A 10,282-nucleotide genomic window follows, 5' to 3' on the forward strand; every position below is an offset into this window, starting at 1 on the left:
ACCCCCAGGAAGCCAGCATGGGGCTCGCTCCGTAGCTGAGTCAACTCTGCTGCGGTCAGCTGATAGGGCAGGGCTGATGCTATGGAACTGGGGTCAGTTCATCCCCCCTTGTTGCGCAGAGCACCCACTGTTCCTCCCCTTCTCCCACAGCAAGCTCAGATTTCACAGACAATCAAGCCTCCTGACCTGAGCGTGGCTTCTGTCCCTTCTCCGAGGACTCAGCCGAGTCTCGGCTGGGATAGGGCCCTGCGGCGGGTGATCCCCACCTCCCCATCACAGGCGCTGGGGCACTTGACTCTTTCCTGACCATTAACATTTCAGAATTCCTGACTTTGTAGGACTGACGGCAAAAGGGCCCATGAGAGATGCTGACGGCCTGGCAACTTTGCAGGCATATGACTTGCTCTGCCGGCCCCCTCCCCTTCTAGAAATGGCTCTGCCTGCCCCCTACAGCCCCCTAGGTGACCCTCTTCTGGGCTCTCATCATATCCTGGCTTTCCCCATCATAGCACTTACTGCTTTGTAGCGTGGTTTCTTGTTTGCTGGCTCAGAGCCCCTCAGACTTCAGCAGATCCGCAGCTCACCTAGATCTTGTTAAAATACAGATTCTGGTTTAGAAAGTTGGAAGGTCCTGGGATTCTGCCTTTCCAACAAGCTCTGGGGTGAGGCCGATGCTGCTGGTCCATGGATCACACTCTGAGGAGCAAAGATCAATCGTTCTCCACTTGGGCCGCACGTTGGAATCGCTGAGAGCACCTGCAGGATACCCCTGCCCCCGTAGGAGGCCAGCTGCCCCAGAATCCCTCAGAGGGACACCCAGGCTGGAGGGATTTTTAGATGCTCCCCGGATGTTTCTAGATTGCGACCAGTGAGCGGAAGCCCTGAGCTGGGCTGTGGGCTCTGTAGAGGCTGGCCTCTGTCTGCCCTACTGTCGGTCTTTCCCTGCGCGAGCCCACACCTGGCCGTGGCAGGTATCGGTAGGGGGCTCACAGCGCCCCCTGCATAGACTCTCGGCCTTGAGCTGGTTCAGAGCTGGCTCCCGCCAATACCACCTGCTGAGCCCGCAAGGTCAGATGGTTTTAGAGGCCCATTGGGTTTGGACTGTGGTGTGGCTTTTTGACTTGGGCTGACCCAGAACTACAACTCATTAGAGTCCGTGAGGAAGACACCTTCCCAAGAGGCCTCTGCCCCTCTGCCTTTTCTTAAGGCCGTGGCTGCTTCCCCCTCTGCATCCTGCTCAGAGTCCTTCTTTTTTTTTTTTAATAGTTTTTTTTTTTTTTTTAAGATTTTATTTATTTGCGAGAGAGAGAATGAGAGACAGAGAGCATGAGAGGGAGGAGGGTCAGAGGGAGAAGCAGACCCCCTGCTGAGCAGGGAGCCCGATGCGGGACTCGATCCCGGGACTCCAGGATCATGACCTGAGCCGAAGGCAGTCGCTTAACCAAGCCACCCAGGCGCCCCTCAGAGTCCTTCTTAACACAGAGAAGTCCACCCCCGCAGAGTTCATGCCTCCATGGGAGATCTCAAGCTGCATTTTAATTGTGTTGGTGGTACCTTTGTTCTTCTAACGGGAACTCTTCGAGGGCAAGGAGAGTATGCTGTTCATCTTGTCTTCCATGTGGGCACCGTGGGTTGCTGCAGATGAATGAATGAATGGTGGTATCCAGCAAGGGGGGCTCCCAGAGAGGAAAGGGGGACCCTTGTAGTAGCCTGTCCAGAAGGCTGTGAATTCCTCAGGGGGAGAGGAAGCACCCCCATAGTGGCCTGGCATCCAGGAGCTGGCCTGTGGGTCTTTCTGCATCTGGTTAGTCAAGCGGGGTTGACTTGAGTTACCTCCTCCGGGCCCTGCATCTTGGCCTCCTCAGGGGCTTACCCTCTCTCCTGCCTCCAGAGCCCACTTCCTTGGCCGCAGGCCGTCCATCGACCTCTGGGAAGATGAGTGGCTGCGGGAGGAAGGCCCTGACCCTGCTGAGCAGCGTCTTTGCTGTCTGTGGCCTGGGTCTCCTGGGCATCGCAGTCAGCACCGACTACTGGCTCTACCTGGAGGAGGGCGTGGTCCTGCCCCAGAACCAGAGCATGGAAATCAAGATGTCCCTGCACTCGGGCCTGTGGCGTGTCTGCTTCCTCGCAGGTAAGGGCACCCCAGGTTGGGACAGCCCTCTCTCAGAGACAGGAGCAGCCCTTGCCCCGCCCCCCCCCCCGGAAAACCTGCCCGATAGCCCCCGTTGGGAAGAGATGCCCCCACTGGGAGGGGGCAGTTCACCAGAGATGGCCCTTGTGAATTCTGGGTGGGGCTCCCTGCAGCAACCAGGGCCCATTCCAAACGTAAGCCCTGAGTCAGAGTGTCCAGGAGCAGGTCCTGTCATCCCTGGGACCTGTGTCCCTCCAACCTGAGAGATAAATGTAGCCACACCTTCCCCACACTTCCCCATACTCTGCCTCCCAGGCTGAATGAGGCTGGCCTCCCACGGGTCTGGAACCGCCCTTGTGTGCCTTAGCCCGTGGAATTATTGATCTCAGTGCCTCCCCACAACACTCCAAAGCAGGACTTATTATTTCCACTTTACAAATAAGCAAATGAAGACCCAGGGAGGCAAAGTAAGTCTCCTTGACTCAACATTACAGGTCCACTCGTTTACAGAATGGGAAAGACTTGGCAGTTTCTCTGTTCCAATTCCGTGAAATGGGAAAGAGAAAACCCAGGTGTACGTCCTTCCAAATTTGCAAGATGGTGCAGGCTTTGATCCCACCTATCTGGGCCTCCCTCCAGTTCTCGAGGACTTCTCTGGAACCCTTGAGTTGCTATTCCAAGCACTCTGTCTTTATCCCTTTATCATAGCCCAGAACCAACCTGCACAAGAAGAGCATCTCCATGCTCTGTGAGACTGACTGGTCGCAAGCCTGAGCTGGCTGGAATCCCCACAGGGTGATCACTGAGCCTTTCTAGATGGGCCCCTGGCACTTTACATGTACACAGGACAGAGGGAGCATGTGGTCCTCCCAGCTTTATAGTAGGGCTTTGGAAAATGAGGGTGGTGATTGGCGCCCAGCAGCATCCAGCATGGAGGACACCTCAAGGCCTGGCCTCCTGGTGACTTTGGAAATGGCATCTGACACTGACCTCACCTCCCACTTTCTGAAACTATGTAGCATCAGTCTCTACTTAAATCTGAAGGAGAATTTGAAGTCACTAGGGTCTGGCTTCCAAAATGATTGAGAAGGCTTTGGGGGTTCTGTTCCGTGACATCCCTGCTGGGGAATCTAAGCCAGCCATGTGCCATCATCAGCTGAGTCTGCCCCAAAGCAACAAGATGGCCACCGGATGTGTCTCTCAACCTCAAGTTTGTAGTGCAGACTTCTTTTCATGTGACTCTTGGTGCCTGGGTCCACATTCACAGTGCTGCTTCTCCAGGAAAGATGTGATGTCAGGAGACACCCCCACCCCTACTGTGGGTCACTAGCCAGGGATGGGACCCCCGAGATTTAGATCCAGCCCAGGCGCAAACACAGTGGGCCAAAGATCCCAGAAGCATTTGGGGATATCATTTGAATGTATGAACTTCACATCCATGTTCAAGAATAACCTGGAAATGCAAATGATTCTTGTCTTCACAGGTGAGGAGCGGGGACGCTGCTTCACCATAGAGTATGTGATGCCCATGAACACTCAGTTGACATCAGAGTCCACAGTCAATGTTCTAAGTAGGTGCCTCAGACTTTCTGACCTGGGTCACTGGCTAGACAGAGCAGAGCAGGGCAGGGGGAAGAGGCAGGGTGACCAGCTTGCTTCTCAAGCACTAATGCCCTTCGAATCAGCTGGTGGGGTTGGCCTCAGCTCACCAGAGCTTTCTCTGCCAATTATTCTTCCAGTGGTGATGACAGCTTGCTGGAGTCTCCCAAGTCTTGTGGCCCAGGCAAGGGAGAGGGCATTCTGCCTCGTGTCTTAGTCTGTGTGGGCTGCCGTAGCAAAATACCACAGACCAGGTAATTTCTGACCCACAGAAATTTATTTCTCTCAGTCATGGAGGCTGGAAGTCCAAGATCAAGGGGCCGGCAGGATCATGTTGTGGTGAGGGCCCTCTCCTGGCTCATAGCTGGTGCCTTACTGCTGTGTTCTCACACAGAGGAAGGGGCAAGGGAGCTCCGTGGGGTCTCTTTTATAAAGGCATCGATCCCACTCATGAGGGCTCCACCCTACGCATCCAAACCACAGCACTCAGGGAACTGATGCAAACTCTCTGGCGCCCAAGAAGATTGACTTCATGGCCTTTGCCTTACCAGGGTCTATTCTGACCCCAGTGTGGGCTTGCAATACAGTTCTGATACAATCACCCCTTAGCCTTAGGCTAAGGACTCAGTACCCCAACCAGACTTCCCTCATTTCCCACACCAGCTGGAAGTTCAGAAGACCCCCAAGGCCACTGGCATTTTTGACCAGCTGGCTACAAGTCAGAGGTTCCTGTGACTCCCTCAGGTTCAAAACATTGCTAGAGCAAGTCCTAGAACTCAGGAAAGCACTATACTTCCTATCACAGTTTTATTATAAAGGGTTCAGATCAAGACCAGCCAGATGAGGAGGCACATAGGGCCAGATCTGGGAGGGCATTGAATGCCGAGCCTCCATGTCTTCTCCCCATGGAATCAGGATGCCTCACCATCCTGACACATGGATGTGTTCACTAACCAGGAAACCCAACCAGGCTTTGGTGCCGAGTATTTATTGGGTTTCATTATGGAGGCGTGTTTGAGTGAGCTGTCCACCACGTGACTGAACACAGTCTCCAGACCCCTCCCCCCTTCCCAGAGTCAGGCCTGGATCACGTGGCTCAAAACCCCAACCATCTAATCACATGGTTGGTCTTTCCAGCCCTGTCCTGAGTCAGCTGATTGGAAGAATCTCAGGGGTAGTCGAGGGGCCCACCATGAATATCAAGGACACTCTTCTCACTTGGGAAATTCCAGGGATTTGGAGGTTCTTGCTTGGGAACCAAGGGCAAAGACAAGATACATTCATTAGGCAGACCATCCCCCAAGTAATTATAAGTTGAAGACAACAGAGGCCAGGAACTGTCTACAGCACCCCTCAGAGATAGATGCCTGTGTCCCTGGAGAGGGTGCATGACCCCAGGAGAGGAAGTGAGGTGAGTGACAAGGCCCTTCCATGGCTGCCATACTGGCTGCCCAGGAGGGAGCAGTTTGTGCTGGAAGAAAAGACAGAAGCATGTTGGCAGCGTCGGCCCTCCCAACCCTGCCTCAGAGACGCAAGCCCTGCCAGCACTGGGAGATCCCTGGGCCGCCCAAGGAGGGGAGGGAGCCCAGAGAGCTCATGCCGGCCAGGGGGCTTGGGGCACCAGTTGGCAGACACTGCCAGGAACACCTGGGAGGGGAGGTAAGTAGGTGAGGCCACGGGAGGCTGACGGTGTCCTCTTGTCCCCTCAATTAGAAATGATTCGCTCAGCCACACCGTTCCCCCTGGTCAGCCTCTTCTTCATGTTCATTGGGTTTATCCTGAGCAACATCGGACACATCCGTCCCCACAGGACAATACTGGCCTTTGTCTCTGGCATCTTTTTTATTCTCTCAGGTAAGTTGCACTGTTTTCTTTCACACACTCTCGACTCTCGACATTTGACTCCTCCACGGCTCTGCTCTGGGAAGTGTGGTCACAGCTGTGGGTCAGCCCCTGGCATGGGAGCAGCTGAGTCTGTGCCCCAGGTAGAACCGAGTTGGAGTGAGGGAGGCCTCTGATGACCTCGAGCCCATCCATGACCCCCAGAGGAGGAAAGACCTGATAGGCTCACCTGGGGTAGAGCTGGGATTAGAACCCGGGGCTCTCTCCTCCCTCCCCATTGTCACCACCTCTGACTTCTTGATTCTACCAATAATGAGCATTCTTATTTTTGAAGGGGCTATTTCCTCCTGATTTTGCATGAAAGGTAAGTACAATCTACCTTTGGAATCATGGCCCCTTCACTCCTAGCCCTCAGCTATCGTCAGGAGACTCCTACTGTCCCCTTGACTTTCCAGTCACACCCATACCCAGGTCCCTTAAACATGAATCTGTCTTCCTGGAGAGACACCAGGTTGAGTTTCACTCATTCATTCATTCATTCATTCATGAATTATATCTACCAGGCCTTATTCTGGGTGCTGGCATCACTGCCCACAAAAACGTCAGCAGAATGGGAGATATAAACAAATAGATTTACTAATATGAACATAGCAGGACAAGCAAGGACTCCTATGGGGGCCAAGAGCAGTGACTGAAATTCAGACCAACGGTTGGTCAGATAAGACTACCAGAAGGGGAGCTGAAGGATGAATTAGGTAAAGGAGTAAGGTTGAGAGTGGGGATGGAAAGGGAGCCTGGAGGAAAGAGAGAGGATAAAGCATTGGGGAGTTCATGGTGCTTTATGGCAGGAGTGTAAAGTGGAATGTGGCGGGAGGGGAGACGGGAAGGCATCTGAGGATTTGGGACATTGTGAGAAACCTCAGAAGGATTTTGAGCTAAGGGATGACGATATGATCATATTTGGGGATCTTAAAATGACCACTCCGGGGAATGGAGGGAAGGATGGAAGCAACACAGGGGCAGGGAGAGCAGGTGAGGGGCTATTTCAGTAGCACAGGAGAGAGGTGATGGTGGCCCACATGAAAGGGATGATAGCAGAGAAGAGAGAAATGAGAGGATTCAGGTGACATTGGGAGATAAACTCAACAGGACAAGGACTAGGCTTTAAGGAAAGAGTCAAGGATGGTGCCAAATTCTTGTTTAGGCAGTGGGTGAATGACGCATCCATGGTTGAGCTAGAGACCACAGGAGAAGAAGCAAATTTGGGCCAAGTTCATGAGTTTAGTGTGGGAAATGCTGAGTTTGAGGTGTCCATGTAACATCTGGGAGGAGGTGTCCCAAAGACTGCTAAAGGTCAGAGGCTTGTGGAAGGGGCCTGGACCCAAAATAGAGATTAAGAGCTAACCTCTTAGAGAGTAGGAGAGGGAACCATGGGTAGAGATGAGGTTACTCACGGGGAGTGCACAGAGTGAGAAGGCAAGAGAATGTGGGAAATAAAGATAGGTTCTTTCTCCCCTTTAAGGTGACCTATACATTTTCAGGAGGACCTTTGCTTTTAGAGATAATACTTCAGACAGAAGAGTGACCCTCAGAGCATGTATTTTAGGTGCCCTGGAGCCCTGGACACATTGACAAGGGAGGGCCTAGGGAGGAGATGCTCAGATGGAAGATGGGTAGGTGGATGGCTTGGATAATGGATGGAAGGAAGGAAGGGACAAAGGGGAGGGGAGGGGAGGGCAGTAAGAATAGCTCTTGGGCACCAGGTATTCTGATTGCCACCTGATTCCCAAGCCAGTTTAGATTCCTTTTCTCAACATTTTCTTATCAGTATAGCTCTCTTCCTCCCTCCCTCCCTCCCGCCTTCCTTCTTTCCTTCTTTCTTCCCTCCCTTCCTTCCTTCCTCTCTTCCTTCCTTCCCTCCTTCCCTTCCTTCTTTCTTCTTTCCTTCCTTCTTTCCTTCTTTCTCCTTCCATCCTTTCTTCCATTCATCTGTCCATCTTTTTTTCAACTGACACACCACTCTTCCATCCACCCTTCCATCCATCAATCCAACAAATATTTATTGGGCACCTGCGATGTCCTTGGCCTGCCTTCTGCATGGTGATATTTCCACCTAGTCTAAGAGGTACAGACTCAGGGGTTAAACTTTTCCTTTATCTTTCTAACTTGACAAGAGTCAAGGCCATAGAGTAGCTTCGAGGCACCTGAGGTTTTTCCAGCAGCAGGCAACAGGATCAGAAATCTCAGAATGAACGGGGCCATGCGAAGTTGTTTTAATGATAACAACAGAGAAGATTCCCTTGGGCCAGCAATGATGGCAGCATGAATTAAGTGCCAAGGAAGGCTCGAATCACACCTCTTTTCCTCTAATGTTCCTCCTTCAAGATGCCCTAGTTTAATCATGTGAGTGGAATTAAGCCTGAACAGCTCAAAACAGAGTAATTAATTATGTCCTAATTCAATGACAGTAACTAACCAAGGGACCGGTGCCTGAGGCAGTCACTTGCACAAGAGAGCAGGAGTTTGGGCCCCAATGGCCTCTTGAGTTATCGCTTTCCAGAATCTGGACAAACTCATTTTACCCCTCCTACCATAGGATTTCAGTATGCCTCCCCCATGGTCAGTGGCGCTGTGAAGACCGTGGGCCACTTAGTCTCCACAAGGATGTTAAGGAGATAGGGATCAGAGGTCCTGGCTGCCTCTGCCAAGGGAGCCTGTCTTATTCTTCAGTTTACCAAAGGCCACTTGCTAGCTCAGTGGTTCACACCCTTAGTTGACCTTAGCATCAGCTGGGGAGCTTTTAAGACAACCCAGTGCCAGGGCCCCTGCCCAGGCCAAGTGACCCAGAAAGCCTGGGGACAGGGCTCAGGCAAGTATGTCTGACAGGTGATCCTCATGGGTGGGCAGGTGGGGTGACAGCCATGGGGCTTCCGCGGCTCAGAAGGTGGCTGGACAGGGAGCTTTCTTCCCTGCAACTATCTGCTTTCTAGAAGGTAATGGTCTAAACAAGGTCTTTAGGAGGAAAGCTCCTGCTCTCCCTCAAGCCCCAAATGAGGCTTTCTTCCTGAACCCCAAGGGGAGGTGGGTGCTCCATCAGCAAAGGCCCTGGGGCCTCTTCACTAAGCAGCCCCTTGCCTTGACGCAGGCCTCTCTCTGGTGGTGGGCCTCGTGCTCTACATCTCCGGCATCAACGATGAGATGCTCAACAGGACCAAGGACACAGAGACCTATTTCAACTATAAGTACGGGTGGTCCTTCGCCTTCGCTGCCATCTCGTTCCTTTTGACGGAGGTAAACCTCCCCCGACAGGCAGGGGGCCCCGGCCCCACCCTCTGTGCTGCCCTTCTTCCTCCCCAGAACGTGTCACTCTCCCACCTTCCCCGGGCCCGCTTGTCCAGGACATCCCCGCTCTGTCCCAGGGCTTCAGCTGCTCCAGTGGCCGCATCCTGTGCAGACCCCAGCCCCCAGCTGGGGAGCCAGACCAGGGCCCCAGCAGTGAGCGCCCCTCTGCTTTCTCCTCCCTGTAGAGCGCGGGGGTGATGTCCGTGTACCTGTTCATGAAGCGGTACACCGCCGAGGACTTGTACAGGCCCCACCCCGGCTTCTACCGGCCTCGCCTGAGCAACTGCTCGGATTACTCAGGCCAGTTCCTACACCCGGACGCCTGGGTCCGGGGCCGCAGCCCCTCCGACATCTCCAGTGACGCCTCCCTGCAGATGAACAGCAACTACCCAGCGTTGCTCAAGTGCCCCGACTATGACCAGATGTCATCTTCCCCCTGCTGAGCCTCACCACCTTCCTCCCTGGACTGTGGACAGCCAGATAGCCCTTCCCGTGCTCCCCTGATGGCCTGTGAGCCCCAGGCCCTTGGTTGCCAGGCCCAGGCTGTCCTCGCGCTTCGCTGTTGTCACTTGACCCACGTTGTCTCCACAGCTTCCCCCAGAGTAGCTCTAACTGCCCCAGGGTGGGTGTCGGGGAGTCTGGAGCCAGCGGGCAAGCTGATTGGCTGAGAGCATGGGTGTGGCCCCGCCTCTTGAGTGCCAATCACTGGCTGTTCCTGCTGTGTATTTGTCCCTACACACCCAACTTCATGGCCCCAGGCCGAGTTCCTTACACAGACCCAACTGGGGGCCTACCAACTAGCCTGGCCCTCCTGCTCATGATCTGGGCCATCAGGCCAAAAAGGTGACTCTCCTATGGAGGTCTGGCTGGTTCAGCATTGCCAAGCAGTGTTCCTTGTGAAATCCTTTATCCTTGTTGGTTACCCACACCAGTCCCTACAGCACACCTTCCTGGGCTCTCCCCTCCCTCCCCTCTGCCCCATAAGCTGTGAATCTTCCCTCCTCTCCTCCCACCAGGACTCAGCTGCCCGGGCCTTGGTCCCTAAGGGGTCCAGAGTGGGTCTGAGACCACACTGATGAAGTCACAAAGAGGTGTTAATGGCTGATGATGTCTTAATATGTATGGCCCCTATAACATATTCAACAGGGGTCTTTAATGCCTTAACCCAAGAAGTGACTCTCACAAGGAGAATTTCAGATTTTGGCTGGCCCGAGTTAGTATTATCAGGCACTGTTTCAGGCCCGGGGGATACTATGCCTGCTCACATGGGCAGTATTTCCTGTCCAAGGCCCTAAAATCTAACCATGTAGATACACGTCTATGCCACCTAAGTAGAAGGCAGCTTTCAAAGAGGCTGCCTGGGTGTGG

The 10,282-nt window shown here is 53.6% G+C and overlaps 1 protein-coding gene across 1 annotated transcript; it reads left to right on the top strand.

Annotated features, from left to right (window-relative positions):
* The first annotated feature begins 1,935 nt into the window (after positions 1-1,935).
* CACNG5 (calcium voltage-gated channel auxiliary subunit gamma 5) lies at positions 1,936-9,428 on the top strand. Its single transcript, XM_035026402.1, has 5 exons — positions 1,936-2,131; positions 3,616-3,702; positions 5,444-5,584; positions 8,718-8,863; positions 9,100-9,428. Exons 1-5 carry the CDS (start codon positions 1,936-1,938, stop codon positions 9,355-9,357), a joined length of 828 nt encoding a protein of 275 aa, XP_034882293.1. The 3' UTR covers positions 9,358-9,428.
* Positions 9,429-10,282: the final 854 nt, after the last annotated feature.

Source organism: Mirounga leonina, unplaced genomic scaffold (genome assembly GCF_011800145.1).
Source record: "Mirounga leonina isolate KUSES-001 unplaced genomic scaffold, KU_Mleo_1.0 Mir_197, whole genome shotgun sequence".
NCBI lineage: Eukaryota > Metazoa > Chordata > Mammalia > Carnivora > Phocidae > Mirounga > Mirounga leonina.